The following is a 17,906-nucleotide window of genomic DNA, read 5'->3' on the forward strand; positions in this document are numbered from 1 at the left end:
AGAAAAATAAAACATCTCGTGTAATTTCTGGCATTTGAAATTTTTTGCTATATTTTATGCAAATTTCTTCATATGGTTTCACTGTATTTTTCCATAAAATCTGTATAAAAGGCATTTATATTTCATCAGTTTCGATCAGAAAAAGTCAAAGAATGAAGATTTTAATACCGTTACTTGCAATAATTGTCGCCGTAAGTGCTAATGTTCCACAAGACAGTGACTATGACACGGAGCACTTGAAAATCGTCAAAGCATGCGAAGATCATCATGAAGTTGATGACGCTGAGAAAGCAGTTTGGTGGGCTTGGAAAATTCCCGCTAATCCAAAACGTTGCTATTTGGCGTGTGTCATGGCGCACTTCAAGTGGCTTACTAAAGATGGAGATATCAGTGTAAGTGCCATCAAAGAGAGTTATGAAGCTGTTGGACATGGAAGTTCGGCTCCGGACCAAGAATTCTTGAACGAAAATTGTGAAAATTTGAATTCAACTGAGGACCATTGTAGCAAAACACTTTTGTTGTATACTTGCTTGTTAGAGAAATCTCCCAATGTACAGCATTTTAAGGATGCCTTTGATGGAAAACCAAATACTGTATGATGGATCGTCAAATAAAAACGACAATAATAATGATATTGCTATGTTCATGTTGTTAATAAAAATTTGTCTAAATGAGATGAGTTGGTTTTTGATTCGCAATTTTCCAATGGAACAAAATAAAAAAAAAGTTAAAAATTTAACCAAAAATGACCGTTTTTGGGTGTAATTTTATAATCTTTCAAGAATAAAGAAAAATTTTTAATTTATTCTAATTTTTGTTTTGGAAATCATATTTTATTATAAATTTTCTTCTCTAAAAATATTTTTCATAAAATTATTAATTTTCTTTTAAATTTTTTGACATATTTTTTATGAATTTTTTTAACCTTTAATTTTTAATAATCAATATTCTGACATCTATTTTAAACAAGCAAATTTCAAAGTGAATAGTAAAAAACATCAAAAATATTATTTAACGCTCAAAAATTGATAAAATTTTGTAGTTTGGTATGAAAAAAATATTTCAAAACATTTTTTTTTAATTTGGGCCCCCCCATTTTATTTTAAAAAATTTTGGACTTTATTTTTGATTATCATTTGGAACGGCCTTATTAATAAAAACTTGTCTAAATGAGATTTTGATTCGCAATTTTTGAAGAAAATTAATTTTTTGACAAGAATAAAAAACTCAAAAAGTTTCTTGGATGTTAAAAATCTGTTAAGAATATTTTTTCCTCAATAGAACCATTGAGATCGCGTCGAGACCCTATCCTAAGAGTAATTGTGACGACTCTATGGGAATTTTGAAAACAATTTTTTTATTCAGCAGTTTTTAAAAAATTATTGAGTCATTCGTTGATCAAAAAATTTTTAATAATTTCGAAAATGAATGTTTTTGCAAATGTTTTCTTATTTCTTATATTGATTCTTTTTTTGTTTTCTTTTGTTTTTCTTCAGCTCATACTACCAAAAATCATTCTACGTTATTCTTGATATCACAAAAAATATATTCTGCTTAGCAGAAGAAAATGCTTAGAAAAAAACTACGGAAAATAATAATCTTGATATTCATAAAAAAATTTAAAATGCGAAAAAAAAATTTACTTTCTGGCATATGAAATTTTTCTGCATTTTCTATACCATATGAATTTACTGATTTTTTTTATTAATTTGATGTAAAAGGCATTGATGTTCCATATCACTCATCAGTCTCGACTTAGAAATGAGTCAAACAATGAAGATTTTAATACCGTTACTTGCAATCATTGTCGCTATAAGTGCAGCTAAAGTTCCACAAGACAGCGATTATGACACGAAACACTTGAAAATTGTCAAAAAATGCGAAGATTGGTATAAAGTTGATGACACTGAGAAAGCAATTTGGTGGTCTTGGAAAATTCCTGTTCAACACAAACATTGCTATATGCAGTGTGTCATGACGTATTTCAGGTGGATTAACAGAAGTGGAGGTTTCAATTTAAACGCCATCAAAAGAAGTTATGAAGCTGTTGGGCATGGAAGTTCGGCTCCGGACAAGAAATTCTTGGACCAAAAATGTGGCAAATTACATCGCATTAAAGACCCATGCAGCAAGTCAATTTTGTTGTATGCTTGCTTGTTGGTGAAATCACCAAATTTGCAGCATTTCAAGGATGCCTTTGATGGAAAACGCAATACTGTGTAATAAATTGTCAAATAACAAGAACATCAATGACGACAATAAGAATAACAATTTTAAAAAATCTGATAAAAGGGGTTAATGTCATTAATAAAAATTGGTCTAAATGGCATAAGTTGGTTTTTGATTCCCAATTGTAGTAGAAAATTAATTTTTCTCTTGGATATTAAAAGAATGTTAAGCATATTCTAGCTTAAATTACTAAAACTCTTCTAAGAACCTGAAGATAAGTAAAAACTCGCATAATTCAGTAGGATCTATTTATCCTTCATACTGCTAAAAGTCGTCATTCTGTGTCATTCCCTGATATGAACAATTACAAAGAACATGTTCTTCTATACAGGGCCGAAAAAACTTTTGCTTAAGTTTCTTTTAAAGTCAAAAGTAAAAGTCAATTAAGCTTAACTACTTTTGCATAAGTAAAAGTTTAAAAGTCAATTTGAAAAGAACTTTTACATTGACTTAAGTCTTGCAGAAGTCAAAACATTTTTTTTTTTTTTCGAAAATTTTACAAAAAAAAAAAAATTTCTCTCAATTCGTTTTTAGCTCAAGATTATTTTTTTTTTAAATTTATTTTATTTTTTTCAATTTTAAGTTATTTTTTGCTTTAAAACAACATTTTGGTTTTTTAGAAGTTTTTATTTATAAATTAGAGCCTTTCTGATAAATTTTTATCCATTTGGAGCAAGATTTGATAAAAATGGCTTTGACACAGTTTTTGACATAGTTTTTGATTTAGTTTTTCTCTTGATTTAGTTTTCAAATCAAAACTATGTCAAAGAAATTTTTTTTTTTTCAGTTTCAATTTTTTAGCAGTTTGGAGTTATAAAATGATTAAAAATGATAAATTAGAGCCCTCTGACAAATTTTTATCCTTTTGGAGCAAGATTTGACAAAAATGGCTTTGACACAGTTTTTGACATAGTTTTTGATTTAGTTTTTCTCTTGATTTAGTTTTCAAATCAAAACTATGTCAAAGAAAAAAAATTTTTTCAGTTTCAATTTTTTGGCAGTTTGGAGTTATAAAATGATTAAAAATGATAAATTAGAGCTCTCTGATAAATTTTTATCCATTTGGAGCAAGATTTGACAAAAATGGCTTTGACACAGTTTTTGACATAGTTTTTGATTTAGTTTTTCTCTTGATTTAGTTTTCAAACCAAAACTATGTCAAAGAAAAAAAAATTTTTCAGTTTCAATTTTTTAGCAGTTTTGAGTTATAAAATGAATAAATATGATAAATTAGAGCCCTCTGACACATTTTATTCCATTTGGAGCAAGATTTGCCAAAAATGACTTTAACACAGTTTTTGATTTAGTTTTTGCTCTTGATTTAGTTTTTAAAATAAAACCATGTCAAAGAAAAAAATTTTTTTCAGTTTCAATTTTTAGCAGTTTTGAGTTATAAAATGATTAAAAATGATAAATTAGAGCCCTCTGACAAATTTTTATTCATTTGGAGCAAGATTTGACAAAAATGGCTTTGACACAGTTTTTGATTTAGTTTTTCTCTTGATTTGGTTTAACTTATTGATTTAGTTTTTTCAAACAAAATCAAAACTTTTATGTCAAAAGTCAAAAATTCACTTAGGCATAAATAAAAGTCAAATTCATTTTGATTTTTCGATTTTACTTAAGATTAAGTCAAAAAATTTTTCAATTATTTTACTTAAGTTCAAGTTTTAGTCAACAAAGTTTTTCAAGCAAAAGTAAAAGTAAAAAGTTTTTTAAGCCCTGCTGCTATACGTTTTATATTCCTGAATCCAATTGTGCACATGTCTTTCTAAAGCCTAGTTTGACCAATTAGTTAAGCTTCTCACTCTATTTTGTTGTATTCGTCAAGTAATTTGGCAGTCTAAAGTCGCTTCTTCTTTAAAATCCGTACGGTTGTGATTCTCCAACAGTTGTCAATTTTTCTGTCAAGTATTCCAGGAGCAGACCATTTTTGGCATTGTCTTTCAGTTTCAGCACATTGAAATAGACTCTCTGCTTTACGTCAAGAAATTCCGTTTCATTTAGCATACCCTCCACTTTGCATTTCGATCCTTGAGAAGGATTGCTCGCAGTGCTTTATTACATGTTCTTTGAATCGCCTTCAAGTCTTCGTCCTTTATATTAAAAAAGATGAAAAAGCTATGTATTTTCTAGAAAAAAAATAGTTAATACTTACCTAATTTTTAGATGGAGATCCATTGTAAATCAAGTGATCCTCTCCTTCTCCCAATAAATTTTCTATGAAGTAAATGGATGTTGTCTAATATTAAAAAATTAAACAAAACCTCGTTGCATTTCTTGCATGTCAAATTTTTTTTTCTATGTTTGATAAATTGTTCATATGATATCACTATATTTTTCCATAAAATCTGTATAAAAGGACATATCACTGATCAGTTTTCATCAGAAAAAGTCTAAGAATGAAGATTTTAATACCATTACTTGCCATTATTGTAGCCGTGAGTGCTCTTAAAGTTCCGCAAGCCAGTGATTATGACACGAAACACTTGAAAATCATCAAAGCATGCGAAGATCATCATGAAGTTTCATCTACCGAGAAAGCTATTTGGTGGGCTTGGAAAATTCCCGCTAAACCCAAACGTTGTTATTTGGCGTGTGTCATGGCGCACTTTAAGTGGCTCGGCAGGAATGGAAAATTCAGACTAGGTGCCATCAAAAAAAGTTACAAAGCTGTTGGACATGAAAGCTCGGCTCCAACTAAAGAATTCTTGAACAAAAACTGTGGAAAGTTGAATAGAATTAAGGATCATTGTAGCAAGACGCTTTTGTTGTATGCTTGTTTGTTGGCAAGGTCGCCCAATGTGCAACATTTTAAGGATGCCTTTGATGGAAAACCAAATAGTTCATTTGGTGAAGAGTTAAACAACAATAGCAACAACAAAAACAATGAAGACATAATTAGTAATAGCAATAATAATAACGACATAGAGAAATTTTATAATGACAACAACAACGATGATGATGATAATAATAATGATAACGAAAATGAAAACGAAAATGAAAATGATAACGAAAATGATAATGATAACGACAATAATAATAATTATAACGACAATAATAACGATAACAGCAATGATAAAAAAATTAACGCCGACAATGAGAATAATAACGAAAACAAAAATAATGGTAACGGAAACAAAAAGAATAATAATGGAATTAATAAGAAAAATAACGGCAATAAGAAAAATAACGACAACAAGGATAATAACAACGACAATAATGAAAATAACGAGAATGAGAATGAAAATAACGAGAATCAGAATGAAAATAATGAGAATAAGAACGGCAATAATAAGAATAAGAACAAGAACAATAATAAAAATAAAAATAATAAGAAATCCAAAAATAAGAATAATAAACCTGTAATTTGAACAGGTTAAAATAATCAAACTTTAAAATCTGTTAAAAGGGGTTTATGTAATTAATAAAAATTGGTCAAAAATATATTGTTCTTTTTATTTCGATATTTTAGAGGAAACTATAGTTGAAGATGAAAGCTAAACTTTTTAGGATCATCCTGTGAGATGTGAAAATGTTTCTTGAATAAAAAAAATTAATTGAAACTTTCCAATATTTTATTTCTTAAAGTGTATTTTTTTCTTAGGATCCTAAATCATTTCAAACCTCAGGAACTTGTAAAATTTGTACGTTTTTATGCAACTCAAAAGAATTCAGATTTTTTAAATTGTTTGTTTTTAAAAGAAAAATTTTGTCAGACTCGATCAAAAACGACTAGGGTTAGACCAAAACTTATCAATTAATTAATTATGTCAGAAATTAACAAAAATTTTTGTACTAAAAATTATTTTTGACTTGTCCTTGCCTAAAAAATTGCCTCAAATTATGCTCATAATGGATCTATTTTTTTTTTAATTTTTGTGCTAACAGTGAAAAAAAAAATGATAAAATAACACTAAAATATGTTTTTAGAAATTTTTCTGTTGAGAGACAAAACTTTCATAGTCAAGAATATAACCAAGAAATTTTGCCACGTCTCTAAACCTGAGTTTTAATGTACTCGTGATATAACGATTTAAAAAGAAAATTTTTCCACATTTTCTGTCAAGAATTAAAAAAGAAATGATAAAACATCTGAACATGGCATTAAATATTTTTCTATAAACATGGAATAAAAGCTGTTGTTTCCAGACTATTGAATATCAAAAGTTTCTCACCGTTGATCTTGAAAGATGTTCAAATTACTTACGTTTTTAAGCTTTGTCGTTGCAGCATTCGGTCAAGAAAGTGCTCATATAGCAATTGTCGAAAAATGTGAAAAATCCAGCGGACTTACGCAAGAAACTATCGAGGTTTTATGGCAATGGCAAATTCCAGAAAACTTGGCAAAATGCCATACGGATTGCATCCTGAAAGGTTTCAATTGGGTTTCTGTGAGTTGAATCAATTAATTAAATTCTAAAAGAAAATAAATAAAAAATTAATTTTGTTTTATTTTTTCAGGGATCAGAAATTAATGTAAGTATTTTTTTTTATTTAGTTTTTATAAATTAATTAATTATTATTTTATATTAAAATTAATTAAATTATTAAAAATTTGATTTAAAATTATTTAAAAATTAAATTACATTTTTTATCATATTAAACATGTTTTTTTCATTTTTTTTTAATATTTAATTTTTTTTTAGTACAATGTAATCGACAGCGACTTTTTGTACATCAAAGAAACAGTTGACTCGAAAGCTTTTGTTGAGAAAAATTGCGGCAAATTTTCAGAAGACGAATGTACACGTTCTGATGAGCTCTACAAATGCTTCTTAGATAAATTCGAGCCTTTGCAGAAATTCAAGGACGCTTTTGATCAAATTGAGAACACTTCATAAAATGAAAAAAATTAGTAGACTTTGCTTTATATAACTTGACATTTTCGTGAAAAATATAATTTTTGTCTTGAAAATGTCTTTATTTTTTAAATATTCCATATTTCTCATAATTTCTTCATTAATCTTGTCAATTTCTGCCAACGACTACGATGTTTTGGTAGACAAGCGTTGTGAAAAGCGAGAACGTCTCCAGGATGAAAAAGAAAATGAAACTCCTTCTACTGTAAAAGTTCATAAAAATTACTTAGATGCCCTTTTGAAACGTATTAAAGATAAAACTGAAGATGTAAGTAATTTTTTTTATAACAAAAAATATTTTTTAATTAAAAAAAATCGTAGATCGAGCTCGACATCGATGACATAGAAAAAGAAATTTTCTCCACTGACGATTCATCATCAATTAAAGTCCCATCAAACATCGATTCTTTCAAGAAAAATTACGAGAAATTAAATCCTGTGGACAAAATCGTGCCACGTCTTCATGGTTTCTTAATGGTTACTCCAAAAAAACCTGAATCCGAGCAAATTCTTCCTCCACAAGAAGTCGAGGACTCGCAACCCACTCCAAACATTTATGACTTACTGAATTTATTAACGCATAAAATTCGGGAGTCATGCATCGGAAGCCATCAACAACAACCGGATGAGAAACTTTTGAATGTCCTGACTCGTCTCAAGCGCTTCTTGAAGGACTCGGAAGCGAATCGACCAGCGCAATATCGTCCATAAAAATGTAAACAATTTCCAGTTTGTGAGGAGGAAAAAGCACATGCGCGACAATTTCCAGCATGTCAGATGTTTGTTATAGTCTTTATTGTGATTTTTTTTTATTTGTACTACATGGAAAAATAGAGAATAAAAAGCTGTGTCACAACACACAAAAGGATCAGTTTTCTCGCGGACAGCAACGCCATAAGGCGTCTTGCTTATTTTTTGTGTTTTGGTGAAAAATAAGAAAAATTGTAAAACAAAGAAAATTCCTGATTTGATGGCAAAAAATGTTGAAAAACAGTAGAAACAGTGGAATTATGAATATAATAATGTTCTTTAATCAGAATCTAGAAACTATAAAGATTATTTCCTATTATTACGGTTCATATAATTGGTTTAATAAAAAGTGTTAAACTCTTTGTGTGTATTTGTTATATCAATAAACGAAAAAAAACCAAAAAAAAAAAAAAATTAAGGTCAGCATAAAAATCAACCAAAAATAAATTAAAATCTACAAAAATGCATGAAAAATCGACCTTCGACATTTATTTATATTTTTTTTTTTATTTATTTTTTTTTTTTCGAGACCATATTAGACCACCAGACAATAATAATGACGTACAAAAAAAAATGAACAACAAAGAAAGTCGTAGTTTAGTATACTGCAATATGATCCCTTCTCCAACTACGTGGCATTTTTCACGACTTTTCACGAAAAAAAAACTTTTCTTTGTAAACATTATTGTTATCAGTAGCGACATTCTTTTGTAAAAATGTAACAACTTAATGTAATTTTTTTTTTCAACATGAATAACATTATTTTTACGAGAGAAAAGAGGTAAAGTGAACAAGGCTTGCCTAATGGGATTTTTTTTCCAACAAAGGTTTTTGATGGAAATTGAGTAAGTGAAAAATGCGAATCCATGAGAAAATTCAAAAGGAGATGAGATGAAAATTGTAAGATTAGTTTTTTTTTTCATTTTATTCTTTGGTTTCCGTTTCTTACGATTTTATTTTAAAATAGCAGATCAACTGATGATTTTTATCTTTGGTAGAATAAAATATTGCCACTTATTTTATCCTTGAATTAATTTTTTTTCTTACGTATTTCATGGAATTCTAGAAAAAGTTTTGCTTTTTTTCCTTGACGTACGTTAATTTCATGATTAAATTTATGTTGTCTCACTCCCACTGAGAAAAGTTTCAATTATGTTCAATTAATTTGAGCTTTTCTTGATAAACGCCCACTTTCCAAGTGAATTTTGGTTGGAAATAGTCATGAAGGAAATATTCGATTTTTTTGTTGTTTATTTAGATTATAGGTAATGATGATGGCACAAGCTTTTAATAGGTTGCGACAAAAAGGGGTGTTTGCCCTCGTACTAAAAATATCGATTTTATTCTAATTATGATGATACAAAACAAAGGGACTGCTAATGAGTAAAAAAACTTGGGGAAAATTATAAAAGTTGATTTCTGTTTATCGGTAAAAACACATGAAAGAGATTTTCTTGCGCAAAAAATTCGATAAAAATAATCAGGGGTTTTTATGCGGAAAAGTGTTGAGATTGCATTTTTACTAGTCGTTTTATAAATATTTTAGCTCAAAGACGTATTTTCGAAGCTTATATTAAAGAATCGAAAAACATTAATCAGTTTGGCAAGACAAATATCAATATATTATCATAAATTTTTGAAATTTTAGAATTTTGTTTAAAATTTTAAGTAAAAAAAAAAATAATGTAAAAAATCAATTATTTGTGACTCAAATTTTTTTCTTTCAAAATTTAATTTTTTTTCTTGTAATTTTTCGAACTATTTAAATAAAAATTGAAAATCAGGTTTGATTTTAAAAAAATAATTATTTTCAATAAAAATTGTCTTTTAAAAATTTATAAAAGTTTTCTTCAATTTGATAAAAAAAATTCCTTTTTTTTTAAATAATTTTTTTTTCAAAGAAATTAAAATTTTAAACTAAAATTTTATTTTTTTAAAAATTATTCACTTTTTTTTTACAAATTAAACACTTTTTTGTCATTTTTTATCAGAAAAATTTGAAAATTTAAAAAAACTGTTGTAAAAAATTTTTTAAAATATTTTTTTTACTTTTACAAAATAAAAATTTCACTAAAAAACCAGACGTTTCCATCAAATTGTTATTCAACAGAAATACAGTCAATGCCCCCATATTGGGACAGCACTCAATTCGGACAGGTCCCCACATTCGGACACCAAATACAAGGGAAATTTTAAGTCAAAAAATAAATTTACCACTAAATTCAATATTTTTCACCTGATTTCATAAAAATATTAAGAAAAACAGGAATTAAACATTATTTTTCTTTATTTGCTTGGTGCCCGGCTTTGGTAACACATGGTTCTCAATTCGGCCGATTTGGTTTTTTCAGCTGCCGAATATGGGGGCATTGACTGTAATACAAAATCCTCACCCCAAATCATTAAAAATGTAAGAAAAATCACTTCATGACTTGTTTTCCAAGGAAAATCCATCAAACACATTCATCTGTAACACTCAAAAAAACAACAATCATTAACTTAATTGGTGTTTGCATTAACATTCAAATGGCGACGTAACATTTGTGGAACATTAGAGGGCAGCATTTCCATGACCTGAATTAGCTGGTCAACCTGCAAAGTCATAAATAAAAAATTAATTGGCTTGTCATGTTGCTCGTTTTTTTTTTGTATCGCATTACATTTTTCTTTTCCTCTGCGGACACCAAAAGTGGGTCTTATTTGCATTTACGTCATTTAAATGCCGCCCTCGTCCTCGTCGTCGTCATGTCTGAGCTGTTTAATAAAAATAACCGAAAAATCAATTTAAATTTGGCAACAAACCATCTGTAATCCCTTTTAATGCGAAATTTAGGTACTAAAAGCTTTATTTATTTTTTGTTTTTTTTATCACACAAAAAAAAATAAATTCATGAGTCACGTTGAACTTACACATCATCGTGAAATCCCATAAAAGCATACTTTTGTCGATGTTGGCGTCATCATGGCATTAAATGAAACACGCTTCCCTGCTCAAAGCCTGCTTTAATGGAAAAGTTGGAAATTTGCAACGAAACCTACAACTTTGCAACAAAAAGGAACACGATTGAGATACGTCACGTTGCCTTATTAAATGATGACAAGAAAATAAAAATTCTTCTGGTTACATTATAAAAATGCATTGGAATGAGAAAAGTCGCAAAACAGCTGTTCATGAAACGTGTCTGTAAAATAAATAAAAAAAAAACATTAGAATTACAATAAAAATTGTCTGGTAATGGATGTTGAAGAAGGTTCGAGATGTTAAAAGTCCTTGACAAGTCCTTCGATATTGTCACTGGTAGAAGTGGTAGAAATTGAGAAATGACAAAGAAGCACAATGTCAGTGTTTTTTTTATTTTTTGTTATTTTTCTTGTTCGCTGGAGGAAAACAACGATAATGAAATGAAATGAAAGAGCAAAAGCGGCTTGATTGTTTTTGCCGATATGCGTCATTTATCACTTTTTTTGCCTTCTTGTTGATGAGAAATGCGACCTCAAGCCTACACACAAAAATCTCTTCTATAAGACGCAAATATTTTCCGGTTCACCGTTTGAAATATTTATTTTATTTAGGCCAAAATTAATAATAAAAAATGTTTTCGAAATCCTCGTAATTAATTTTTTTTGAACAATTTTAGAAAAAAAAAATTAATATTTTGTATAATTTTTAATGATTAAAAAAAAAATCAAAATTTAAAAAAAAATTAGTTCAAAATTAAATTTTTCTTACTTTTTTTTTAAATTTTTTAGTCAAAAATTTTTTAAATTTCAAAAAAAAAAGAAAAACGATAATTTTAATTAAATTTGTTAATTTTTTTTGAAGAAATTATAAAAAATTGCGTCACTTTTTAAAAATAATCGGTTAAAATTATTTTAAAAGCAAATAAAAATTAATTTTAAAAAATCCAATAAATTTTAAAATTCTAAGAGGAAGTTTTCATTATTTTTCGCGAATCTTTCCACATAAAAGTTATTTTTTTTGTTCCTAAACCTTCTCTTATCTAAATCTAACACAATATAAAAACTCCTAAAGAGATTCGTAAAGCGGAATTCGAGATATTTCGTTACAAAACCCCCAAAAAATCTCAAAAGATTAAAAATTAGAATGAAAAATCTCAAAAAACTTTAGGAAAATGTACTTTTTCAAACTAGCAAATTTTCAAAGTCTTAAGGAACCGAAAACATTTTTGTTTTTTCTTTCGGCTTTATTTTCTTTATTCGTTGCCCTACAAATGCAAAGCTCTTGCGTCAACATTGCACACGAGAAGAAAAACAGTTCAACTATTGTCTAACACAAGTCCCATATAAAATTCATTTAACGCTTGATAGGAACACGTGAATTTATTAAATTGCAATCTGCGTGGCATTTTGTTGTTAGATAATGTCTGCCTATCGAATGTCTATCAAGGCAAGAGAATCTCTTGTTATAAATGTATCACAAACACAATCTGACTAAATAAATGACATTCACGTGTCTCATGAAACTAGATTTTGATTGCAACTGAAACGAAACAGCTGCTCAGACACAAAATAACATTTTTAATTAATTGTAACCTGTTCTATTTATTTTAACAGTTTTCATGATATCAAAGCAAAAATTTGTATTTTGATGAAAAAACGCAAATTCCGTATAAACTTGAGGTTAGATAACTTTTTTAATGTTTCAAAACATGCCACAGAAAAAGGATGAAATGCAGTCCCAGAAGAGCAATCAGTTATTTTGACATGCCATTTTCTGGTCATGGCTTTGCCAATATTGATAAACTTTAATATTTTATAAAGCGAAAAGTGACCTTTCAATGTCAGATTGAAATTTGCGTAACGAAAAATGTCGTAATCGAAAGAAGATTATCCTCTCGAGTGAGAGTTCATTAGAAGAAAACTGTCTGTTTATTCTTTCGAAGAAATTACATGACGTCAAATATTATTACGGTTTATTATAATGAAGAAAGTATATTGTTTGTGTGAGGTTTGCTTTAACCGCCAATCTTCATTAAATTTTAACTCACACGTTTTACGTGAATTTCTTAAATATTTCAAATATTTTCAGATGGTGTACAGATTTTGCATGACAATAAGCCAAAATTAAAATTTTAATAAGAAATTTTGTTGTTCTTCCTAATTAGGCTGAAGTAATAATTAAAAGTGATCCCGGTTGAATAACAAATTTATATTTTTTATATCAATAATTATAACGTTAATAATTAAAAAATTATTTTTTAAACTAAATTAAAAAAAAAAAAAATATTTTAAAACATTTTTTTAAATATAAAAATATTAAAAAAAAAATAACAATTCATTAATTTTTCTTTGAATAACTAATTTTAATTTTAATTTAATTTTAATAAAATTAATTTTAATTTTAATTTAATTTAATTTTAATTAAAAAAATTATTTATTTATTTTAATTTTTTAATTTAAAAAAAATAAAAAATTTTGTCTTTAAATTAAAATGTACCTTAAAACATTTTCTTATATTGAATGAGCCTCTTTTCAGCACAAAATGCATTTATTTTGCCATTTAAAAATAAAAGTGTATATTTATTGCGCAGATTTTTCTGACACGTTTTATGAATCTTGCATATTTCTTCATCTCGATTGAGAACAACTTTTTAAATATTTATATGCCATTAGAGCAAAAGTTACGACCGTGACATTCCAACCAGTCTAATCATATTTAAATTTTATATTGATTATACATTATCTGTATCATATTTATTTTGTTCTCATTTATTTCTCATTTAACTTATCTTGACGAGTATCTTTGTGTTTATGTGCGAGATAACGATATTTGTGCTATTTGGGTGTTTTTCTACCGAAAGTGTTTCACAATTCGGCGTAATTTTTATTGTTCACTTGTTTACAGTGTGTCTGGTTCCCTACGAAAAATTCGTTGAAACTAATCAAGTTAATTTTTTCATAATGAACAAATTTTGGTAAACAAATTTAATGATGTTCGTGAATCTCTCTAAGGTGAAATTATGGAGCTTGTATAGCAGCTGTGAATCCTGGTTGAAATTTGATGCACTTTAAAGAAACTTTCTAAGCCACAGAGTTAAATAGTTGAAGATGAATGCAAAGATCAAAGTGATGCTTCTAGGATCATCACATGAATCATTAATATCGTATGAAAACATAAAAAAATCAAACTAAAAATATGAGTTCTCTCAGGCTTGTATAATCTAGATCAATGATCTAAGAATCAAATCAAAAATCAAAAAGTCTATTTTGATGCATCATATCAAATCAGAATTTGTTTTGCAAATCTAATCAAAAATTTTCAACCTTTAACTAATTTTGATTTGATCTGATCTAAAAATTGATTAAGATCAAAATTAGATCATAATAAATCAAAAAAAAAAGTTAAGGGTTGAAACATTTTTGATTAGATTTGCAAATCAAATCAAAAATCAAATCATGATCTGATTTGTCGCATCAAAAAAGATCAAATGAAGGGCTGAAAGGATAAATCGCACATACGCACTTTTTGACTAAGAATTATGACGAGTACTTTTAAATACAAAAAGAAAATTTCAAAATTTGTTCGAAAATGTGTGTTTTATTGCAATATGCCAGATCGCACATATGCAAAGTGAAAGGATAAATCGCACATAGCCATACAAATGGGTAAAAAGTCAAATTTTCAAATTGCTCCAAATTAATTTTTTTAAACTTTTTTGTGTTCTTTATACTTTTTAAGCCATAAAAAGTCATTTCGAACCAAACATTTCAAGAAAACATTGAAATTAGAAGACCTTAAAAATCAAATTTTTTGTTGCATATGTGCGATTTATCCTTTTTTTCGATAAAAATTGCCCAAAACGCCTCCTTATTGTTGAGGTAGGAAATTTTTAAGCATGAAAATCGTTTTTATTGACCATTTTTCACTAAATAATAGCTCAAACAAGAAAAATGTAAAAATCAAATTTTACAGCTGAAAAACAAAGAAAAACTTAAAATAGAAAATCCATTTTCAAATCAATTGGAATATCAAGAGTTCTTCACTTCCTGAAAATACTGACTTTAAGCTTGACCTGGAAAATCCTCGAAAATGTGTTTTATGATTTTCTTAGAAGAGATCAATTCAAACAGTCTGCAGAGAATCTTAACAGTCATGAAAGGGCATCAAATAAGTAATTGCATTATCCTTGATCCAACCTTTTTCAATTCAGCTTCAACCAGCAATGTCTTCGTCAATCGAAACCAATCAGTTTTTTGTTCAAGTATCCAGAAATCACAACCTTTGATCTACGTGAACTATTGATGTGATTAAAGTTGGTGAGCACTAACATAATAACTGCGTAATAATCAAAGCAAATTTCTAATTGAAACCTCACTTCACTGAATATTTTATAATATAATGATGCAACTATTCATAATGATAAACATCTGTTCACTTTCCAATGTTACTCACGATAATTAAATCTCCTGAACCATGTCCTTCAAAATAAGAAGGCAACGATAAGCAATTTTCATGACGGTCGTAAAACGATCCAACGTCAACTTGTGCATGCCAGCAGCTGTAAATCCCGGTTGAATATTGTTGCAGTTCAAAGCGATCAACAACATCTTCTGTTCATTCACTTCCAGATAATACCATGGAATATCGTAAAATGCCTTGGAAATTTTCTCGTATTTATCCAAAAGCTTCTCATTGATCAGACACCAAAGAAAGAGGAAAAAAGTTGCTGCCCAACAAAACATAGCAAAAGGTTGATGTTCCTTGACAACCATGAAAATCAATCCTCCCAACAGCAAGACACCAACAACTCCAGCTTCCAATACCACAAAAAATGTCGTTAGCGAATTACTAATAAATGTAACAACTGAATTGATATCCGACACGAGATCAGTTATGATCTTCATCCATTCCACAAATGGCATTAGACCACGTTTACCTTTGATTCTCGTATCCAAAATCTCATTGCCAAGTTTCTCAATGATTTCTCGAACAATATCCAACATTCCCAAAAAATGCAAAATGATGGAAATATTGATTTCAAGCAGAAAACAGATGAAAAACACAAAAACAATCGTTATGACAACTTGAATTGCAGCAGTTGCACCAAACACAATCCAATTTTCCTGATCTTTGAAGGGCAAAACAAACGGAATGGGCAAACTGAATTTCGGATAAATGCTTTCCGGTAATATGAGTCCCAGAAATAGTGCTCCAATGCTCGAAAACATTCCAGTTCCAACGAAAAATGGTCGTGAATATTTGAGAAATTTAATTGTGACTTTTCGAATTTCATTCAATGAGTTCTTATTTCCAAGTACCAACTTGTATTTCTCATTTTCCCATAACTGATCCAAATTTCCGCACCATTCAAGTTGTTTGCGAATCATTTTCTTATGACGAGACATGCTAAAAAGCGGGAAATATCCAGTGAAAATTGCTTGAGTAAGAGCTGCACATAGGATGATGGATAATAAGCTAAAATTTTTGATGTATAAAGTTGATATGATGAATATAAAAATCGAAGAAGCATGAATTGTCAAAGCTAGGCTGATGAACTTTTCAGTTTTAGTTTTTTCGCCATCTTTGAGGATAAAACGACCAGAAAGTTTATCAATTTGATGCATATACTTCATGATAAGTGAAAAATCGTTGGATTTTGGTTGATTTTCCATTTTTAAGAACTTGTTTTATGAAAGTAGAGAGCTAAACTAAAGAGAAAATGGTTGAGTAACTCATTTAAATAGAATTCTAATCAATTTTATGTAATTTGGTTCAACGTTTGATCTTTTAAAATACATCAAAGGAGTATGAGTAATAAATATGATATTTCATAAGGCACTTAAGAATTAATGAATGGCATTAAATACTTTTAATCAAGTTAATGATTAAATTATTACGATAACTTTTAATCATAACCTTCAAAATCATTTTCCTACAATTTCCAACTAGAACTGCACTATAAAAACTTAAATTTTAAATTATTTATTTGAGGAAAATACGAAATCATCAAAATCCATACAAATTTTGTAACGATACAACTCAACTTCTATTTCGCCAATCCCTTTGTGGTTTTTTATAAAGAGTCAGGTTAAATTTAAAAAAGGTTTTGGAACAGAAACATTAAGACTATTATTGGAAAAATTTTGGGTAATTTACCAAAAAATTAAAATTACTGTAAAATTCATTGCATACTTCAACAAATTGGACTAAAAAAAATTAATTTTATATATTCAGGCGCTAAATTTTACTTTTTAAAACATAAAAGTTTTTCAACGGGTAGAACCAGGCTTGTATGATTTAAATCAAAGATTTGAAAATCAAATCAAAAATTTTTCAAAACTGAAATTTTTATGATTCGATTTGAAAATTGATTTAAATCAAAATTAATTCAAATCAAATCAAAAAAAATCAGTTTTGAAAAATTTTTAATTGATTTGCAAATCAATTCAAAATTCAAAAATTGTTTCTTAAAAAAATCAAATCAATTTTTTGATTCTTGATTTTGATTTAAATCATACCAGCCTGGGTAGAACAAAGTCTACAGATCTGCTAAGAACAATACATTTTGCGTCATAAATTGATGTTTTCAATTACATTTCAAACTTCCTGATAAATAATTCTTGTTAAAAATTACTCATCACGCGTGATTTTTACTGAAAATATTTTTCTAGAGCTACTTTGTGTGATAATTTGATAAGCTGTTTACATGGAAACATTTTATCAAAAAAATACGTCAAGGCTAAATTTATCATCAGATCATTCGCACTGCTATTTACATTTGACTTCTTCAACTAACAATTTGGACAAATATTGACTAATGATGACTCTTCTTGGAACAAAAATGGAAAAACACCCAAGATCCCGTTAATAATAAAAAATACTACGCAACAAAAAACCTTAAAATAAAGTCAGCTGATTGCGTAGCAAATAAAAATTAATGGTTTGTTATTTTTCCATCTCTCTCATTTTTATTTTTTGTTTCGTTTCATGCACAACTACAACGACATCAACAGTGTGGTGAAATAATAATCGTGATTCATTAAAAAAAATATTTTGGAGATAAGAGACTCAAAAAAAGAGAAAAAACGATCCTTTTTACAGCA

At 28.1% G+C, this 17,906-nt stretch overlaps 5 protein-coding genes across 5 annotated transcripts; 4 read left to right on the top strand and 1 right to left on the bottom strand.

Annotated features, from left to right (window-relative positions):
• The first annotated feature begins 152 nt into the window (after nt 1–152).
• LOC134827229 (uncharacterized) lies at nt 153–644 on the top strand. The gene has a single exon (XM_063839812.1). The coding sequence runs from the start codon at nt 153–155 to the stop codon at nt 597–599; it is 447 nt and encodes a 148-aa protein (XP_063695882.1). The 3' UTR covers nt 600–644.
• A 1,117-nt stretch (nt 645–1,761) lies between these two features.
• Nucleotides 1,762–2,223, top strand: LOC134837368 (uncharacterized). Its single transcript, XM_063852738.1, has one exon. It carries the CDS (start codon nt 1,762–1,764, stop codon nt 2,221–2,223), a length of 462 nt encoding a protein of 153 aa, XP_063708808.1.
• Nucleotides 2,224–4,631: 2,408 nt separating this feature from the next.
• Nucleotides 4,632–5,662, top strand: LOC134826940 (GATA zinc finger domain-containing protein 14-like). Its single transcript, XM_063839451.1, has one exon. The coding sequence runs from the start codon at nt 4,632–4,634 to the stop codon at nt 5,601–5,603; it is 972 nt and encodes a 323-aa protein (XP_063695521.1). The 3' UTR covers nt 5,604–5,662.
• Nucleotides 5,663–6,399: 737 nt separating this feature from the next.
• Nucleotides 6,400–7,147, top strand: LOC134827028 (uncharacterized). The gene is made up of 3 exons (XM_063839555.1): nt 6,400–6,623; nt 6,694–6,708; nt 6,879–7,147. The coding sequence occupies exons 1-3, from the start codon at nt 6,423–6,425 to the stop codon at nt 7,071–7,073; spliced, it is 411 nt and encodes a 136-aa protein (XP_063695625.1). The 5' UTR covers nt 6,400–6,422; the 3' UTR covers nt 7,074–7,147.
• Nucleotides 7,148–15,260: 8,113 nt separating this feature from the next.
• On the bottom strand, nt 15,261–16,190 carry LOC134837369 (uncharacterized). The gene has a single exon (XM_063852739.1). It carries the CDS (start codon nt 16,188–16,190, stop codon nt 15,261–15,263), a length of 930 nt encoding a protein of 309 aa, XP_063708809.1.
• Between the last annotated feature and the right edge of the window lie 1,716 nt (nt 16,191–17,906).

This window comes from Culicoides brevitarsis, chromosome 1 (assembly GCF_036172545.1).
Source record: "Culicoides brevitarsis isolate CSIRO-B50_1 chromosome 1, AGI_CSIRO_Cbre_v1, whole genome shotgun sequence".
In the NCBI taxonomy this organism is placed as follows: domain Eukaryota; kingdom Metazoa; phylum Arthropoda; class Insecta; order Diptera; family Ceratopogonidae; genus Culicoides; species Culicoides brevitarsis.